This window comes from Cricetulus griseus, chromosome 6, assembly GCF_003668045.3.
Source record: "Cricetulus griseus strain 17A/GY chromosome 6, alternate assembly CriGri-PICRH-1.0, whole genome shotgun sequence".
In the NCBI taxonomy this organism is placed as follows: Eukaryota; Metazoa; Chordata; class Mammalia; order Rodentia; family Cricetidae; genus Cricetulus; species Cricetulus griseus.
Genome location: NC_048599.1, coordinates 139,683,759 through 139,703,135, shown reverse-complemented (window position 1 = coordinate 139,703,135; position 19,377 = coordinate 139,683,759). Strand labels below are relative to the sequence as shown.

Below are 19,377 nucleotides of genomic sequence, written 5' to 3'. Positions count from 1 at the left end.
GCTGGCCTGCAGTAGGCCTTCCATGGATTCAGTGCTGCCTCTCACTGCCAGCCCCTTCCCAGCATCTCTTGGGCCCAAGGATGGGGATGTTACTACTGTTCTTGCTTCCAATTCTCCACAGCAACCCCATATGTACCATCAAGCAGGCAAAGAGCCCTGGCCTTCTAAAACCATGAAGGCCTATGCTCAGCTCTAGGTAAGCACGGCTCCTGGACAAGTAAAGGCAGTTAGGGAGCCCCATAGTTCTCAGGCACAGAAAACAGCAGGAAACTGAGACACTTCAGTCCCCCAAGATGTTTCTAAGGCCTGAAGCTACTCTGGGGATGTCTTCTCAGTGACCATATTCAACCTTCAGAGGCCTGGATATTCTCGGGCTAGCCAAGTTAACAGCTCACACTCACAGCAGCCCATGAAAGGGCCTATGTACCACAGGTGGCAGTTACTGGTGGCCATGAGTTGTGAGAGCATTGCTGAGGTCTTCATATGCACACATGTGTGTGCTCAGCCCCCACATATGTACACATGCATGCACACAAGTTCACCACCCCCTAAGATACCACACTTGCCCATCAAGTTCTATGTCGTTCGTCCTAGTAGGCTCATGGCTCCCATTTCATGGGAGGGGAAACTGAGGCAAGAATGAAGCTTCTGGTCCAGTGCCTTGCCAGTGATCCCACTAGGTACATCCCACTGCTCCTCCAGGGCCATACTCACCAGGGGACCTCCTTCTCCTGGAAGACCAGGCTCTCCAGCTTCACCAGGCTCCCCCTGAGGAGACAAGTCAGTGTTGGAAGGTTCCCTCATTGGTAGTGATAGTGGATGGGCCATCTGCCAGCACCTGTCCATCTGCCTCACTCTGCCTGCCTATCCTCGGGCATCTGGTGTCCAGGACTCTGTGGGGCCAGTGTTATTGTCTCCAGATAGCTTATAGAAATGCAGTAGGAAGCCGCTGAGGAATAAGGAATGTGAAGGAAGGAGGGAGATGTGTGAAGAGGGAGTGTTGGGGTGCTGTAAGGATCACCAGGGACGGGGACTCAAGGCTGTCCCAAGCAGGTGCTCTGCGTCCTGACACATGTGGTGTGATCAGCCAGCCTCCTTGCATACCGGCCACCATGCCTTTCCTACTGTGATGAGTCAGCCCAGCCCATCAGCCTTTAAGTTGATTTTCTCAGGGATTTTGCCACAGCAGTGGGAAAAGCAACTAACACGGGGCAAAGCAGAGTAGAAGCACAGAGACCCAGTGTGTTCTCCTGCAGAGCTGAGACAGGAAGGCCTGTGACTTGGTGGTGAGGGTGTGAGGCAGTGAGGAGGAGACAGCGGTGCCTCTAACCCACACGCATTTATCTCTCCCTTTCTTGTCAGAGAGAACAAGGGCAAATGTCCTGATTGCAATGCCCTGAGTCAGAAGCAAGCCCCAGGAAGGGCAGGCCGCAGGCTTCCAGCCCTCCCAGGGCCCAAGACGGCCTCCTAAGGCCATGTTCCCAGCACCCTGTGGAGCTCAGTCTCACGCTGAAACCATTGTGGTGCCCACACATGTGTATTCACAAGCATGCATGCACACATCCACTCATATCCGTGCCCATACACTTGGGCTCACTGTGCTCAGTCAGTCTCAAGGGCCAGGCCCTAACACCAACCAGAAGGAATGATGAGGCCCTGGCTTTGAGAAAGCAGAGCTAGGAAGAGGGGTTCACAGCAAGCTCAATGTGGAATGAGAGATGTGACTTTCATCAGATCTGAGTTAGAGGGGAGAGAGGGAACGGGGCTTGGCGGAACGAGCATGTTATTGCTTTGGATTTGGCAAACAGCTGTTACAAATGAACACTGTCAGAGTATCAAACTTGGGGTCATGAATCTACTTTTAGGTTCCATGATGAGTATAATGGGAGTGTCTCAAACACATAGGCATACATGCTTGTGTGTGCACATTCGCAGGCACACGAGTGCATACGCACACAGGCACACAGGACTCCATGTACACACAAACACACTACTTCTCATGTAGCTATGGGATAAGTCCTTATCCCATATGGGATAAGACACTGGGATAAGTAGATGAACATTACCTTTTCTCCCACTGCACCAGGGTTGCCAATTCCTCCGGGAGGACCCTGTGGCCCATCAGCACCTGGAGCTCCAGAGGGTCCTCGGGGGCCTGGGGGACCAGGAGGTCCCTGGAAAGAAGAGAGGCCATTGAACAACATAAGATGTAAACATCCTTCCCCAAAATGTAAACCGGGAGCACCATACTGGGTCTCAATGGCCCAGCTACTTACCATCTGGCCCACATCTCCTGTCTCACCCTTCTCTCCTGGAGGTCCTGGCAAACCCTGTGGACAGGAAACTGGTGAGATACTACTCTGTGAGAGACACACATGGCTCTCATGATTGTCACTGCCATGATTGCCTCTCCCACGATGTTTCCCGAAGGCCCTGAAATATGTTTCTGTGAGTCTCCCTCCACGGAAAGAGGTTTCCTGCTTCCAGAGCTCAAACAGCCGAGGACATAATCAGAGGAGAATGCCAAGATTTATGAGCACCAGCGCTTATGGCAGCTTCCCATAAAACAATAAACCTAATGAGGCGGCAGCAGGGACGCTTCCGGATAAATCAAGTCCCCTCCATATGCCAAATACCACCTAGTAACTAAAAAATGTGTTTTCCAAAATAAAGTCTTGTGTTCAAAGAATATTTGATGACATTTAACATGCCCCATAACATAAAACTGAAGGCTGGTGTATGCTTTACAGCACACAGCGAGCTTGGTACTTCCCTAACATCCAGTTGAATCGTGTGGGTAAGGGCATTGAATGAGGTGGACTGGGTAGATGGCTGTCACTTCTAGGTGGTTTGTATCCCTTTAATACAGGTTACCATTTCCCAGGGTTCTATGGTAAACACAGAAGCAGCTTTGACTATGTATGAGCATCACCCAAGTGTATGTGTGTACTGGAAAACTGGCAGATCTTCCAATCCCTACTACTGAGGCTCAGTTTCCTCATGCTTACAATGACAGCAAGAATGGGCCCAGCAAGACACTGACACATTGAGGGGGGGGATCTCCTAGGAAGCTCCATGGTTACCTGTAATCCCACTGGCCCCGGTGGTCCTGGGAAACCTCTTGAGCCTTCATCTCCTTTCTGCCCGAACAGGCCTTGCTGTCCACGAGGACCTGGCTCACCATCTGCTCCCTGGAGGAAGGAAGTGAGCATGGGTGAGGATGGACAACGGCTTGAGAGGTAGGCCTTGCTACATCATTCAACATAGATACTCACCGAGGGACCTGGCTGTCCAATGGGGCCTTGAGGACCCGTAGGTCCAGGAGGACCCTGTAGGGGTCAAACAGAGACATAATTATTTTGACATTGCAGATGAGTCTGGGAGTAGGTAAATTCTGTCACCAGAAGTGGCTGGGTTGTGCAAGATGTGACTTATCAGAGTCAAATGGGCCAGTCATCAGAGGAACACTAACTATGAACATCATGGCACAAGCCAGGTTTTAGGCTCTGAGAAGTAGGTAAGACTCTCAATTCAACCAAGATCACATTACTATGGGTAACAGAAACAGGAAAGGTTACTCTGTGTCCGCTCAGCAACCACCATACACCCTGTTGTGACAGAAGAGACCCCCTCAGACAACAAGGATCAGAGGCCTCAAAGGGAGGACTCCACCATGACCCTTTCTTGTATGCTGTCCTCAAGTGCCTATCACTGTGGGTGCAGGAATGGAGAGAGAGAGAAAAGCCAGGAGGAACAGAGAGCCAGAGGCCTGCACTGAAGCCTCTGATATCACCTCAGGAGTAATGACACTGACACCAGTCTGAGGCTCAGACTAGTCCCCACTTTGGAGGGGACTCATGGCACTGGGGGGGGGCTGGTGTGGGTGACAGGGCCGTAGCACCCTCAACTCCGTGTCCCTGGATGTATGAAAGACTAAGGGACAAATGGATGCTTTGCCTCTGCAGAGCTCTGTGGTCCTCACTGATGGGTCCCCAGGCAGACAGATGTTCTTACACCAAGAGATTCTCTCACACACTTGAACACACATGCACACTGGATACTCTTGGGAAAGAAATGTAACTGGTGTGACCCAGGAGTTCTCTGGAATCACGGAGTGTGAACAGAGGGTCATTTTGCTCTCAGCAGCCACTCCAGCACACTTACACTCTTACCTGCTCGCCTTTGTCCCCCTTGCTTCCTTTCTGCCCTGGCTCCCCGATCTCTCCCTGGGGATGGATAAGAAGGACGTTGTTAGTCCGGTGGCTGGATGTACCCTTCTTAGTCCTTTGGGCAATCGTTCTTGGAGACTGACAACAGTTGCTCTCCAGATGGTACCAAGATTTGCCAACAGAAAGCATTTTCTTATGTGAATTTGATTTCCTTTCTGATTTTGATGTCTGTGTATATATAGATGGTGTGTGTGTGTGTGTGTGTGTGTGTGTGTGTGTGTGTGTGTACACATTCATGTGTGTGCACATGGCTTGTATATCTGTGCACTGCATGAGACACTCTGAAGAGGCCAGAGTGGGTATTGGGTACCTTGGTACTGGAGTTACAGGCAGGTGTGAGCTGCCATATGGATGCTGGGAACTGAACCCTGGTCCTCTACAATAGCAGCCAGTGCCTTAATCACTGAGCTGTCTCTTCAGTCCCCTATTTTGTTATCTGTTCCTTTTTGAGGCAGGTTTCTAGTGGCCTTGAACTTGCCTCCATTGACTAGGCTGGCCAGCCACAGAGCCCCAGGTATCTTCCTGTCTCCACCTCCTGGGTTCTGAGAGTACAGACACACCGCCACACCTGGCTTTTTTAAACTTGTGTTTGGGAAGTCAAACTCATATCCTAATGCTTGCAAGGCAAGCACTTTACTAATGAACCACCTCCTCCACTACTCTGTTTCCTTTGTGGTTATTGCAAAGGTGTTAGTAGACACGGTGATGTGGCAGTCTACCATCCTGGTGTTTCTATTGGACCGCCTCCCACATGGAGACAGAAGACTAAGACGTCCTCTGTGCAGAGGTGACAAAGTCAGAAATATCACCAGAGAGCTATGACAAATGGAGAACAGGGCTGAAGAGCTAAGCCACACAGTCTCTCCTTAATGAAGTATAAAATCCAGGCTCCTCGGTAATGGCATCAGAAATAGCAATAAAAACAGAGCTTCGATCATTCAAGGGAAGACACTTAAAAATAGACACAGAGTAAAACCTCATTAAATCCAGCCCCACACAGTCCCAGTCTGAAAGGTTCAGAAGGGAGCAGAGAGCAATTTCTTCAGCTCTGGCTATGACCTGCACACGTCTCAGACAAGTCTGCCAAGGAGTCAAGCGCTTTCCAGGCTCCCCACATATGTCTTATTTGTTGCCATTTATTTGTGTGCTACTTCAAAATCATCCCCTCACACCAGGTCTGAAGGGACACTGCACTGCGCTGCCAGCTGAGCCCTCTAGATCATATCCGATGCTGTTTAAACCCTGCCCTTGTACTCACTGCCTGCCTACCCACACACTCACACTTCTCCATACCTTATCTCCATCTTCTCCAGGAGGACCGACGGGGCCGGCTGGACCAGGAAGCCCCACAGGACCTTGGAGGCCATCTCGGCCAGCTGGGCCTTGTGGACCTTTCTCGCCCTAGAGAAGACAGGAAATTCAGACTCAATGCAGATTCATATTAGAAACATCAAGCCACCGCCCCTCACCCCAGAGAGGGGCCCTGGAGCAGGAAGCCGGGGTGTGAGGGAGTGTTTAGGACCATGGTGGTCCTAACATGTCAGCAAGGGGCACGGAGGTGGTTTCTCCCAGTTTGGGCTCTCAATGGCTGGCACGCCAGAGCCATACTCAGAATACCACACAGAGTAAAACCTCATGAAATCCAGCCCCACAGAGTCCAGCCTGAAATGGTTCAGAGTGGAGCAGGGAGCAATTTCGATGGCCACTCCTTCGAGATGAGGAAACTAAGGCACAGTTAGTGCTGTGGTTTGGACACGCCATGGTGGGGGCTTGGGTCTATCTGGGAGTGCTGTGGAAATCCAAGGAGGCTAGACCTAAAATTGGGAAAGTAGGTCACTGCATTTGTTCTGGAGAATGAGATTTGCATCCCCCTCCCCAACTCCTTCCTGGCTGCCATAAGGTGAGCAGCTATGACCCAGCATGTCCTTCCACCATGATGTTCTGTCTCACTATAGAGCCATAGCAATGGAGCCAACCATGAACTGAAACCTCTGGAACCACGAGCCCAAACAATCCTTTGATTTAAGTGGTTTCTCTCACATATTTGCCAAAGTGACAGGAAGCTTATTAGCAGAGCTTGTGAACGTTAAGTCCCTGAGCTTGCTTGGGCTCCTCTGAGCTGGTGAGCAGGGACCACACTGTGCTACAGGACAGCCTGAGTAGCAGCTTTCCAAAACTTTGCTACTCCATCAATTCTTTGTGAGCACCCTGACTGTGCACATATAAACATGTATTTACACACTGACACATGGCATGTGTGCATACACATGCACAAAAGCACAGACACGTGTCTATGGGCATGTCACACATAGGATATGTGGGCGTGCACACACACACACACACACACACACACACACACACACACACAAATGCATGCAGACACACATACTCACATACATACATGGATAGCATTCACACAGCATTCTATGCATGCACACATACTCAAGCATGTACACAGGCATATGCACATACAAGCCCTTATCTTTTCTGCCCTCATAACTCTAACTTGATTTTTTCACAACTGCCCCTCTCCAGTGGTCTCACTGGTTCTTGCTATGCTCAGTTTTGATAAAATCCCATCATCTGAGAGCAACAAGCATTTTCTCACCTCAGCTATGAGTGTCTTTTAATGACACAAATAAAGAAATTTTATGTGCAACAGGAGAGTGGCATGGATGCTTGGCTAGCCCATCCTGTTCTTCCTATGCCCCACTCCTCACACCTTGAAATCAGCCTGTCCTCCCTAAGCTAGAAAGGGCTCTGGCAGCTTCAGGGTTTTGGCAGCATCTCTCCCTGCCTTCGCTGTCAGTTTGGGAGTCTGCAGAGCCCCCCGACCCTCTCTCCATCTTTTCCTCTTGCTGGAGCTATTCTGGGAGACAGTGACTGTCTAACCACCATGATATCAGCATTCGGTGTAGGCCAGGCTGAGCTGGCTGGGTCTCCTCAGAGGTCTATCCTTGTAGGATAATCAGACTCCATAGCTTTTGCCTCCTTCCACCTCAGGGGAGTGTCCATGAAGATAACACAGCAGGAGAGACGGACCAAATCTGGGAGGTGAACCCAATCTCAAACAGTACTTACAGGAACCCCTTTCTCTCCAGCTGGCCCCGGAGGTCCCTGAGGCCCAGGTCTCCCTGGAATTCCGATGGGCCCCGCAGCCCCAGCTGGTCCTCTCTCTCCTGGAGAACCCTAAAGTACAGCAAGAAAATGACTCATTTTAGAGGCTCTTGAGCTGTATAGCAAGTCATCCTTACGTACAAATGGGTCACAGTACTCTTCTGCTCACTTCAGAGCCCTCAGGGGCTCCCGAGATGACTTTGTACAAGCATGGACTATGGTCAAGTATAAGAGGCTGTCATTAGGCCTCTTCTTAGCTATTCTCCTTCCATAATTCCATCTTACACAGGCCCTCTCCTCCCCCATGTCTGAGAAAAAGCGTTATTTTGTGTCTGTCTTTGGTGATATTTTCCGGAGGTCTGGCATCTACCTATTCCTGCAGGATCTGCCTGCCCACAAAGTGTTCACAGACTTAAAAAGGAGGTGTTGATCTGGGGATAGATATTGATTATAACAGGGATCCAGCCTAAGCTTAAGATCACATCAAGAGGTCAACACAGTCTGCAAGCCCTCAAAATACCCTATCTAAAGGGAAGAATAGTTTCTCATCCCATCTGACTTCCCCAGTCTAGAATCCAGCTAGGGGAGGTCCCTCTCAAACTCATCTGGACTTTCTACCTGAGCTCAGCCATCAGGCTGGCTTGAATTGCAGAGGAAGCAAAGCTGACAGCCCTTACCCATATGTGGGGAGGAGCAGCCTCAGCTAAGGGCCTGGGAATGCAGGGTCCTAAAGCCTCTCACAGCCAGGGTACTGAGATTGGTGGGGGACTGGCTAGTTCATGAAACAACATGTGATAGCTCCTGGACTACAGGCTAAAGATCGAACCCTTCCCTACCTGTCCCGGTGGCCACCCTGCTCTAGGATATGTCCTTGAGGTTCAAAAGAAGAGGACCTACTCTCCATGCTGAACCAAGATAGGTACACACCAAGTATGAGTCCCCTCCTTCCCTCCATGCCCAGACAGGTCACTCTCAGATCTCCAAGCTGCCACTCCTCAGCTGTTCCGCATACAAGGTACCCCTGTGATTCTATCTACCCAGCCGCTGACTCAGGGATTCCATCCCTATGCTCCATCCTGTCCTCCTGACACACTTGGTGGGGACCAGGGCATGCCCTCCCAGCTCTGAAAAGCAGTTCTGAAGGATAGGATGGGAGAGAAGACTGACTTACCGCAGGACCTGGAGGGCCCGGGGGGCCTTCGCTGCCTTTTAGCCCAAGAGCTCCCTGCAAAGCAGTAAGAATATGAGTTGAGGGCATGGAGGGAAACCCCAGGGCTGTGCACCAAACCACTATACCCACCTAGCCCCACACTCACCACAGGGCCGGGAAGTCCTCGGTCCCCAGGGAATCCACGCAATCCTGGAGGGCCATCCTTTCCAGGGAGGCCTGCAGGGCCTGGGTCCCCCTGAAAGAGAGCCAGAGTTAACCGGATCTGGAAGCTCCAGCTGTTGACCTCTCACCAACGTCCTTCATCCTTCGTGTCTAAGAAGCAGGGTGAGGAATTTGTCAAGATCCGCTGGGATGTGGGTTGACTTGGGCTTCCTCTAGCCCCTTGGCTTTAAAGAAATTCTCCAGTTTCATTTCTATTTGGAGGCTGGGGATGGAATCCAGGACCTGGCACGTCTCCTCTACTCCTCCATGGACTTGAACTTAACCCCTGCCATACACACACACCTGGGTACTATGTTCTCCAGGCTGGCTTTGTATGTAGATCTGGGGAAGTGACTCCAACTGTGACTTCCTCTCCCTGTGCTTACTCAAGGTCCAGACCTGCAAAGTCCAGCAGGGCCACAAGGGTTCCCCAGTGGGACTGTGCCTAGCTAAGGGTACACAAGTGGCTTGTAGTTAAAAACATGCCACTCAAGGAACTTTCTGGCAGTCCAATGCCCATTTCTAAAAACAGACACCATTGGGCTTGCCTTTCCCAAAAGTGTAAAAGCTAGAATATCTTCTAGAATTTTCCCTGGGCTTCACATGGGAACATACAGATCTTTCTGAACTCAGTGAACTCTCTTTTTCTAGAGTAGATAGCATGTGTTAGGGTTATACGTGTGTATTTACATACACACATATATACATATATATCTGAGGATATATGTATTAATTTACTCAAACACACACATAAAGGATGTGTGATTTTCTTCAGTTATGTGGTCACTTCAACAAGTGTGGTGGGTCAGGCATGGTGGCACAGGCCTTTAATCCCAACACTCAGGAGGCAGAAGTAGTTGGATTTCTGTGAATTCAAGGACAACCTGTCTACATTTCAGGATAGCCAAGTTTCAGGATAGCCAGGACTACACAGTGAGATCCTGTCTCAAAACAACAATGACAAAAAATAGGCTGAAAGCTTGTGTTTGTAGTTACTCTCATAGAAATTTGAAGATGTTTTTATGTTAACACACAAACATTACAACCACAAATTTAGGGCACTCCAGCCTACCAGACAGACTACAAAAAAGCACATAGCGAGAGCTTGCACAGCGAGAGCCGGCACTGGGTACAAGGCTGGAGATGCATTCGTTTTTCGCTTTCAGAATCTATTTTCAGTGAATTCATGTGAGGGGTTTTCAAAGGACCATTCTCTACAAGGTCTGTATTAGCCGCTAAAGATTCAGAGCCTTTAGTCTGTTTCTGGGAGAAGTGGGCAGCAGGGGAAGGCGTTCTCTACAGGGGCTGGGATGGTTTGATCCCGCATTCCCTCTGTGCTCCATCTGCAGCAGGTCGCAGCCCTGTCTCAGTTCAAGCAAAATGGATCTGAACATATGGGTTTTAGAGAAACATTTGTTTGAGAAATTACCCATTTGTCCAAAAAGATCAAGAGAAAACACAAAGTTTTAACTTATTCCCTAGGAATAAAAAAAGATTCTCCTGACATGGAAATTTCCAGAAACTCACCTTAGTCCCTTCTTTTCCAGCAACTCCTGGAAGGCCCTGTTCACCAGGGGGGCCTGGAGGGCCAGGGTGGCCACGCTCTCCCATTGGACCGGTTTCTCCTGTGGGACCCTATGGGGAAAGACAGCATTGTTTTTGGGTGACATGTTGGTTCTGAGTGACTTGCAAGGAGATAATCTCTTCTTCCTGAGCCTAGGTATAGCCCAAACTACAGTGACAAAGCATCCACAGTGGACCTGCCACTCTTCTCTATTCTTCTGCAAGGCTCTTCCTGCCACCCAAACACCAGAGGGTAAAGATGAAACCAGTAGACAGTTAGCCATGGCTGGTGTCTCCCATGTACCCACACCTCTCTAGAGGCTGCCCTGGGATGTGATCAGAAAGATGCCGAGGGCTGCCATATTTACCACAGGGGGGAGAAGGCCTCATGGGCTCCAGTTCTGTGGTGACACCGGGTGTCAGTCTCATACTTCTCATTATGTCAGGTGTGACAAGGTGACAGGTATAATACTGTCTTTGGATCTACAGCCATCAGCCCTAGCTGGAACCTGTATCCTTCACTGATCTGTGTTGGTTGGGATCAGAACCCACGACACTGTCCAGTGTAGAAGAATCAGGTTCCTCTGCTGTCCACAATAGGACAAGAAGACACCACTGGCCCCTGTGCCATTGGTGGCCCTGTCTGGCCTGGGGTCACTCAGGCCATAGTTCCATGAACCACCTGCTTTTTCTCAGCGCACCCCTTCAAGGGGCGTATCTCCTATAATTAGCACATACTTGCCATGGGACTGACTTAAGTCTCTCTATTAGTGGGATCCACTCCCACTCTGGGAAAAATTGACCAGCCCCAGGATGCTGAAAGTTCTCACCTGAGGGCCAACCACTCCCGGGGGTCCTGGAGGGCCAGTCTTGCCTTGGAAGCCCTGTGGAGAGAGTCAGCAAGCTGAGGGCCATTGCAGCAGTGCCCACTGCCCTGCTGCGGCCTCCTCGGAACCCCATCCCACACTCATCCCAGTGTCTGTGCTCCAAACTCTCATTCTGGAGTCATGCCTTATGCTCCCTTTCCATATTAATTTCACGAGAGTACCGAAGCCAAGTGGGTTAGCTCCACGCTGTGTCTTTGTGCTGAGAAATGGATTTTAAGTCTGCTATTCTCCCTCATGTCACTGCGTGTTCATTTTCTGAGGACACATGAGAGCCGTCTCCGGGCTGGTGCTCATTAGCAACTTTGTAGGACTTTTTAGCCTTTGTAATCCACGCCTCTGACGCACGGCAGGTGACTCGCAAGCCTGCGTCTCTTCATATTTAGGACAGGCAGGAGCCAGGCCTGGCTGTTCTCTGAAGCTATCAACTCAAATGTGTTAGTTTAAAGTCACTTCATAGATGCTGTCTCGTTGAGGACCTGAGAGCTCACAGGGGCCAGGCTCACCCCTGACTTGGGCTCTGCTGCCCAAACTCTCCTATTGAGCAGGAAGCTGCAGCAAGTCAAGCTTGATTTTAGGCATGATGGCAGAGCAAAGTTGGCACAATGAGAAACCCTGCAGCTGCCATGTGTGCAAGGATGAATCTACCCAAGGCTTGAGAAGGGCACTCTAGCTGTGGCAGAGGTCACTGCTATGGCAGGAGGGTGAGCAGATGGCTCAGGGCCAGCAGGCGACCATCTAATATCTCACACAATTTACTGGCCACATGAACTACATTAGACTGTGCTATGTAGACACAGGAGGGCTCTTCTCTCTCAGCCCAGCTCACAGAGTGGGCAGAAGAGACCATTTCTAAGACACATTTATCTGACAGCCAAAAACAAGGCATGATGGACAGGTCAAGAGGAGGGAGTGCTGATGGCACACAGGAGCCAAAGTAAAGCTCTGCTCATGGCAGTGTTAGTGAGGAGGGTGAGCAAGGCCTCCCACTAGGTCCACAGTCACTCTAGGGCCACCCAGGCCCGATAAAGATGAGACTGGTCTTCTGTTCCTTGCTGAGAAACAGGCTTTTGTCTCCCATTAAGGAGAAGTAATGGCCACTTGTGTTCATTGGCAGGAGAAAGAGGGAGAAAAAGAGGAGGAGAGGAAAAAGAAGGAAGTCTACACTCTAGAGGGCTTTGGATGAGTGTCAGATGCTCATCAGAATCGCCAAAGTGCCCCCGTGTCTACAGAGGTGGCTGGTCATGATAGAAGTTGCTAGAAACTACACCTTTTCAAGCAAAGGCAGGAGACTTAATTATCTGCACAGTGAGTCTGAGGGAGAAAAGCACACAGTATGCAAAATTCTTTTCTCTTGTCTCCTTGGAAAGGCATTAAAGGAAAATGTGCAAAGCTCTGAAGAAATATTTTAATTTTTCTCTCTAAACAAAAGAGCAAGGTAATCTCCGTTTATCAGCCAGCATGGGCTGCTCGAACACTGACAAAGGCATAATTAAAAGACTTCTCATCCCTGTGTGCCGACAGACAGAGGGGACAATGTCTTAAAGCAGGTGCCAGGATTCTATCTGACGAGGTGTTCAAAGGCCCACATCAGGAGGGCCAGTTTCAGCCATGAGAGCCCCCCACCTCCCCTCTGCACAGAAACCTTCAGGCACAATGAACTGAACACAATGACACAGGAGCCTGTCAGCCCTGTGGACCCTTCTCGGCTCGGTGAGAAATGCTTACACCTATGCAAACTGCCCTTGAGTGTGGGTGAGGAAGGGGCACACAAAGAGAGAACTCAGTATGGCAGCAAGGATGTCACCAGCACTTGTAGGGCTCAGCTGCTCAAAGTCTGAAATCCCAGGGTCACAGTGCAGCCAAGGTCACAGGCATGCATGTGCTCTTTCTGAGTCAGGGACTCTTATTGAACCTAGAGTCCACTCACTGACTAGACTAGCTGGCTGGCCAGTCCTGGGGATCCTCTTGTCTCTGCTTCTCCTGCACCAGAGCTACAGACTTGCACCTCCATGCTTAGTTTTCCCTTCAGTGCTGAGGACAGGAGCTCAGATCACATGCTTGCCCCACTGGGTAGCTCACACACCCAGCTATCTCATCTCTCCTGTACAAAAGCTTCTTTACTGTGACAGAGCCATCTTTTTACTCCCTCCCACCAGCTCCCCAAGCTGGAATCTACCAGATGGACAACATTAGGATCTATGTGACATGGCCCTTGTCATGGAGTTCTGTAGCTAAACAATCAGCTTGTCCATAGAGACAGAGCCTCTCCAGGCCTCCCCAGAAAAGGCCTGTGGTATTCCCAGCAAGGCTGCACTCACAGTTACCCTGGGGAAATAAGGACTGGAGATACAGGTCTTGTGATGCCAACAGTACGATGTCCTGAAGGCTTTAAATATGGCCTTAAAACAAGCAAAGAGCCATTATCTAGGTTCCACTGTGACATCCTGGGGCTCCTGCCCACTGCACAGCCTGACCTCAAGCCAACAGCAGATGGCTGCCCCACAGGAAGCCTTGCCAAAGCCTTTGAGTCTTTCCCGCCTGGGAGGGACCCCTGACTGTGCCAGGCAGCCAGCAACATGTTACATATAGGGCTGTGGAATACCCAGCCAGAGAGGCCAGGGACAGTCATACCCCAGCACTTGGAATACTCACGGTCTCGCCTCTCTGTCCAGGATGTCCAGGGAGTCCATCCTTGCCTGGTGGGCCCTGAGGAAAAAGTCACAGCAGGAAAGAATCATTCAGCAGCTTAGAGAAGCAGGTGACAAAAATTACTGTCATTTTAATGGCTCTTGAGAAAGGGCCAGCAGCCACATGTACAGTAATCATGGAACTAGATGCCATGGAAGAACCTGTCCCATAATCCTTACAACTGTCCCAAGGGGTTAACAGAGGCAAGGGAGGTCAGCCAACTTGCCAAGTTCAGAAGGTAGCTGGCCTGGTCCCATTGGGACCCTCATCTGTCTAGCTTGACAAGCATCGAGGAGGGACAGTAACTCCAGAACCCAAAAAGAAGACTGGTCAGACTTTTCCTGCCATGAATATCCCCTGCCAAGGTCCTTCCCTTGCTGTGGGCCTCCATGCCACAGACCCTTCCCTTCCATGTATGGGCCTTCCCCTACAGTGGACCCTGGTTATGGTTCCTCCTTTGACATGGAATTTCCCTGGCGTGGACTTCTCCTGGTATGGATCTTCACCTTCCCTGGCCCTTCTCCTGACTTGAGCTCTGGTGTAGTATGAATTCTTATTTGTTGTAGGATGTCTCCTACCATGTACCTTCTTCTCCTGTGAGCCCTCCCCTGCAGTAGGTGGGCCCTGAGTGGGCCTTCCCTTGGACCTCTGCTGTGGGCCCTGCCTGGATCCTGGGAAGGAACCAGCTTTGGTTTCAGACATGGCCCCAGAATTGACAAAAGACCTTTCAGTTGTTTTAAGAAACCTTGTTTGTTGCATTTGTGTGGTCACCCAAGACACTAAAGCAAGCCCAGCCAGAAAGTCATGATGGTCTCAACGACAGCCGGACCTGACATGGGAGGTCTGCAGAGGGGAAGGGTCTCAGCAGGCAAGGTTCATGAAAAGGAAATTCTGTTCAGAACTAAATGCTTCCAGAACAGGAAGCCTGTAAGGGTGGGGCACAGCCACAGGCTGCCTTAGCAGCCAGACTTGGGAGGTTGTCTCTACTGCCCACCCAGCAGGGGTCCAGTGTTCCTTCTCCCCTCTCCCCCATGCCCTAGGGAGATGAGGAGAACAGTGTCAGAGAAGCTTGACCTGCCACCTCCACGGGAGAAAGCAGTACTTACCGGGGGACCCTTGGGTCCAGGGAAGCCTGTGGGTCCTTGGGGTCCATTGGGTCCCTGGGAACAGAGAATGACCAGTTTGAGGACAGACATTCTTCCTGTTAGCAGCCCCCATTCTTTCCTCACTGTGGCACTGGCTGCACCTAAAACCTCCGTTTAACCTGATCCCATTTTCCCCATTTGACTCCAGAGGAGCTGAGAAGAGAGGGCTAGATGCTAGATAGACGGGTAATAGAAGACAGATAGATAAGATAGATGCTAGATAGATAGATGGGTAATAGATAGATGATTAATAGATGGGTAATAGAAAATAGGTAAGTAGGTTGATAATAGACAGATGATAGAAGATACATAGGTAAGATAAGTAGATGATAATCAATAAGATGGATAGGTAATGTAGATAGATAGATAGACACACAGACAGACAGACAGACAGACAGACAGACAGACAGATAAAAAGCCCAAGCTAAGAACACTGGTGGTCAAGTTACATGGCAATACCCCAGAGTCCTCTTTGCCCTATGACAAAATTTTTGTGTTCTTAGTCACCTCCAGCATCCCAAGACCAGGTTCAAAGGGAGGGATGAGGTCTCTCCCCAAGGAACACATAACTTCCGGCTATGAGCTACCCTTGGGCCTCAGCAAGCCCTGCTCCTCTGCAGGGCACTGTTGACCTCCTGTACTGGCTCACCCAGGGGTAAGTGCCTGGAATGTGTTTGGGGCCAGCTTCCTCCCTGGAAATTTCCTCATAGCCCAGACCTGGAAGACTCTTACCCGCTCACCAGGAGGGCCAGCTGGGCCATCGCCTCCAGAGTTGCCCTGTGAGAGAACAGAAAAGCTCATCATGACAGCTGTGGCCAAGGGCTCTTTCAGGGCCACTCTCATGTCTGGGGCCAAGGCTGCTCAAGGTCATCCTGACCCCAGGGCAGAGCAGTGTAGCAGCATTGAGCCTCAACTCCATGCTAACCTGCCTCTAAGTGCAGCTAATAGGGAGCTAGCATGTACAGGATGGTGATATTTCCAGAACAGGTCCCTGTGACTAGTGGGACAGACTTCACTCAACCAAGAACACATCAAAATGACTGAATAGAAAGAACACAAGCTTCAGGACTATTCCATGTACCCAGCTGGTTCTCAGGAAGAGCTGAGTCCACTATGCACGTGTGTGTGTGCATGCGTGTGTGTGCGAGTGCGCCTGCGCGCATGCATGCATGCTTGCGTGCGTGTGTAATGTAGCCGTAGCTTAGCACAGAACTCCAAGGAGGGGATAGGTCAGGGATGGGTCACTTCTGACTCCCAGCTAACTGGAACCTCCTCTCAGCAAGACCCTCCCGGGATTGTTTTTTAAATATTTTATGTGCATCAATGTTGTTTTGCCTACATGCATGTCTGTGCATCAGTTGCATGCCTGGCACCTGCAAAGACAGCATCAGATGCCCCAGAACTAGAGTTACAGATGGTTTTATGCCACCATATGGGTGCTGGGAAACAAACCTCGGTCCTCTGGAAGAGCAACAACTACTCTCAAACACGGCGGTGCCTGTCTCTTCAGCACCCTATCCTGGATTTTTACTGGTTAGAATTGGGCAGCATGCCATGCTTGGCATTTCCCCAGATATACAGCACAGGGAGCTGGCTTCACCACACTCAGCATCAGGAATTCTGGCAGTGGTGGGCTTAGCTTCTGCCTGCACCAGAAAGAACCTTCTAGCAAGGATCTCTACAGTTCCCAGCCACCCTTACCAGAAAAGAAACAAGGCTTCCCCACTAGACCCGGGTAGGGCTGTGCTAGGCTGGCTTCCTGGGGGCAGTTCTACCTCTGTCTGTCTTGAGTTTCCTTGGGGTTACCCTTAGTCATGTGGTTCAATTCACAAACCTTGCTGAAGGCTGCAGGAAGGCAGAGCCCCCTTTCATGATATTCAAGAAAATTGTTCTTTTTGTTGTTGTTACACAAAAAGGCCACAGACCACCCACTGAGGATCTCTACAATCTGAAGATGCAGTTCTTATGCCCCAACAGATCATGAACATACCTTAGGACCAGGCTTCCCTGTGATGCCCCGTGGGCCTCTCTCACCCCTCGGACCCTGAACAGATGGACAGAGAGAAGGAAAGCCAGTTAACTCAGAGGCCCCGGACTCACAGAGCCCACCCACTCACACCCCACAATCTCAGTTTGCACAGAGCAGCCCTAGGCTACAAGGAGGCTTACCGTTGGGCCTCTCTGTCCCCTCGGTCCTGGCTTTCCAGGTGTCCCCTAGAAGCAGAGAATAGGATGTCAGTCACACTGGGTACATATGGCCCTGCTCTGCCCTCCTGAGTTAACAAGAGACTTCAGGAATCCAGAATGAGGTCAGGAAGGGCCTGTCTGGGGTGAATGGGAGAGGTGAAGGGCAGAAATATTGATGGGTAGTATCTGTCACTTAGCTGGCTCATTTGCTCCCTCACTCCTCCCCCCACCCCATCCCTCCCCTCCGCTCCCCTCCCCTTCTCTCCTCTCCTCTTAGTAGGCACAGAAATCATTACATGAAGGGAGAAGAAAGTCAACTCCTATCACACATAATTTTCTTCCACTACTGTTACGAATATTAGGCATTAAATTTTCATCAGGCTCTGCAGGCGCAAAGGGAAGCTGCAATTTAACATATAAATCATATATTCAAGAGTCCCTGGCTTCTCTCGGAGTTCAGTCCTTTTGCTGTTGCTGATCTGCATTTTCCGAACCCCGGAAAGCAAACGCATGGCATTTGTTTTCTGTTTTCTGCCATAGCGAGGATATAATGGCCCGCAAGTGCCGTTTACCCACAGCACACAGAGAGAATGGATTGAGCGCAGAGGCTTGAGTGCTCTGAGGTTCACCCCGGGTTTATCCTGGTCTCTACCAAGCTGAAGCCATAGAGTGAGTCTCTCCTTAGCATTTTCCACTTGCTCACTATCAGAAGCAAAATAGCCTCCCATTTTGAAAGGCATTTAATGAAACAAATCACAGCATATGAATTGTGTTTTTTTTTTCCTTAACAACATACATAACCCCGTTACAATACTTCAGCTCTGTGACAACATCCTTTGGCTGCAGGTAAATATTTGCATATGAAAATTAAGTAAGACATCTGCTGTCTTCTGATGTGTGTGCCCTTACTGACAGTGTAACCAGCCCTGACTCATCCGGGTATGTAATCCAGGCTGGGCTGCCAATGTCGCTGTCCCTCGCTCACCTTTAGCACGACCTGGAATCACACTCTGATCCCATCTGACCTTGCAGCATACCTGGCTCCAGGTGCAGCCTGCCCTGATGGTACCTGGGGCATCTAGGCACTCCAGCCTTGGCAGGAGGCAAACAGGTCTCAGCCCAGCTTCCATGTGGGCCCTGGGGTAGCATGGAGCTCTCAGCAGGGTATGTGGTAATCTAAGCCATGAGAGCTTGGCCTGGTGACTAGTGGTGTTGAGCAGATCACACCTCCAGGACTCCCTCAAACATTAATTGTTTGGGTGCACCTGGCCTCTAGACCCTGCCAGGAAAGAATAGGAGGTCCCTGAAATGGTCCTGCCTACAACTCTTCTGGAGCACAAGGTCAAGCTGAAGTATAAAGGGCCTTGAATTTGCTGGCAGACCTCAGTGGGGCCTTCTTCTCTTGGGACCCCTCCAAGGGGTGGGGTACAGTCTCATCCTAAGACACTGCTTTGCTTGTATGGTGGCTCTGACTTGGGCTGCAGCTGGCTGATTGACAGCATAGCTTCTGTTGGCTTCCCATTTAACCTCCCACTGTCAGGCAGACATGAGCTACTAGCTCTGCAGAAGCCAGGTCTCTGGTAAGCGAGGACTGGGGTATATGGGTAGCACCCGGGGGAGTGGCAAACATACACATGCTGTAAACTGAGTCTGGCATCCTACCCTAGAGACAGCCTGCTGACCAGACCATCTGCAAGTAGAGTAGGTAGGTCTCCAGGGTATAGCACAGACCTGCCCCCTTCACAGCCCTCGAGCCCTTCCTAATCCTCTCCCACATGGGACCAGGACTACCTTTAAATGTCTCCCGGGGTTACCCTCATGACTAAACTCTGGCTGCCTTGGAATAAAGACCCACCCCAAAGTGCTGCAGAGTAAGGCCTCCACAGCGTCCGCCAGCCTAGACCTCTGCCCTGGGCTCAGCTACACCAGCTCCCCTAAGTGATTCTGCCCTCCCCCCCCCACCCCTTTCTGGTCTTAGCAGGAACATCTCTGTCTTCTGGTAGTACCCAGGTCTGGGGGCTCCGTTTATCCTTCCTTGCATGCTCATTACCCTTGAGCACTGGTTACTGGCTGCTCCTTATCTTGCTCAGTCACCGGAGCATCCCTTGCCTGGTAAGCTCTGAGCTTAGCAAGGACTTAGGAAACGTGCAGTGCAAGCGGATGAACTGCCTTCTGTGAAGCCCATGTGA

General features: G+C 50.5%; 1 protein-coding gene across 5 annotated transcripts in view; it reads right to left on the bottom strand.

The window, feature by feature from the left end:
* The window catches only part of LOC107977033 (collagen alpha-1(V) chain), a 151,239-nt gene that overhangs the window by 23,731 nt on the left and 108,131 nt on the right, over positions 1 to 19,377 (bottom strand). For all 5 annotated transcript variants that reach the window (XR_003486716.2, XM_027423035.2, XM_027423036.2 and 2 more), the window contains exons 33-49: positions 17,171 to 17,215; positions 16,992 to 17,045; positions 15,734 to 15,778; positions 14,963 to 15,016; positions 13,821 to 13,874; positions 11,112 to 11,165; positions 10,246 to 10,353; positions 8,663 to 8,752; positions 8,518 to 8,571; positions 7,311 to 7,418; positions 5,523 to 5,630; positions 4,173 to 4,226; positions 3,276 to 3,329; positions 3,084 to 3,191; positions 2,277 to 2,330; positions 2,067 to 2,174; positions 715 to 768 (exon numbers count right to left, since the gene is read on the bottom strand). Coding sequence is in view for 4 of the 5 variants with exons in the window: in XM_027423035.2 (XP_027278836.1) it covers positions 715 to 768; positions 2,067 to 2,174; positions 2,277 to 2,330; positions 3,084 to 3,191; positions 3,276 to 3,329; positions 4,173 to 4,226; positions 5,523 to 5,630; positions 7,311 to 7,418; positions 8,518 to 8,571; positions 8,663 to 8,752; positions 10,246 to 10,353; positions 11,112 to 11,165; positions 13,821 to 13,874; positions 14,963 to 15,016; positions 15,734 to 15,778; positions 16,992 to 17,045; positions 17,171 to 17,215 (1,206 nt within the window). In the remaining variant the exon portion in view is untranslated. The remainder of the gene's footprint in view (positions 1 to 714; positions 769 to 2,066; positions 2,175 to 2,276; positions 2,331 to 3,083; positions 3,192 to 3,275; positions 3,330 to 4,172; positions 4,227 to 5,522; positions 5,631 to 7,310; positions 7,419 to 8,517; positions 8,572 to 8,662; positions 8,753 to 10,245; positions 10,354 to 11,111; positions 11,166 to 13,820; positions 13,875 to 14,962; positions 15,017 to 15,733; positions 15,779 to 16,991; positions 17,046 to 17,170; positions 17,216 to 19,377) is intronic.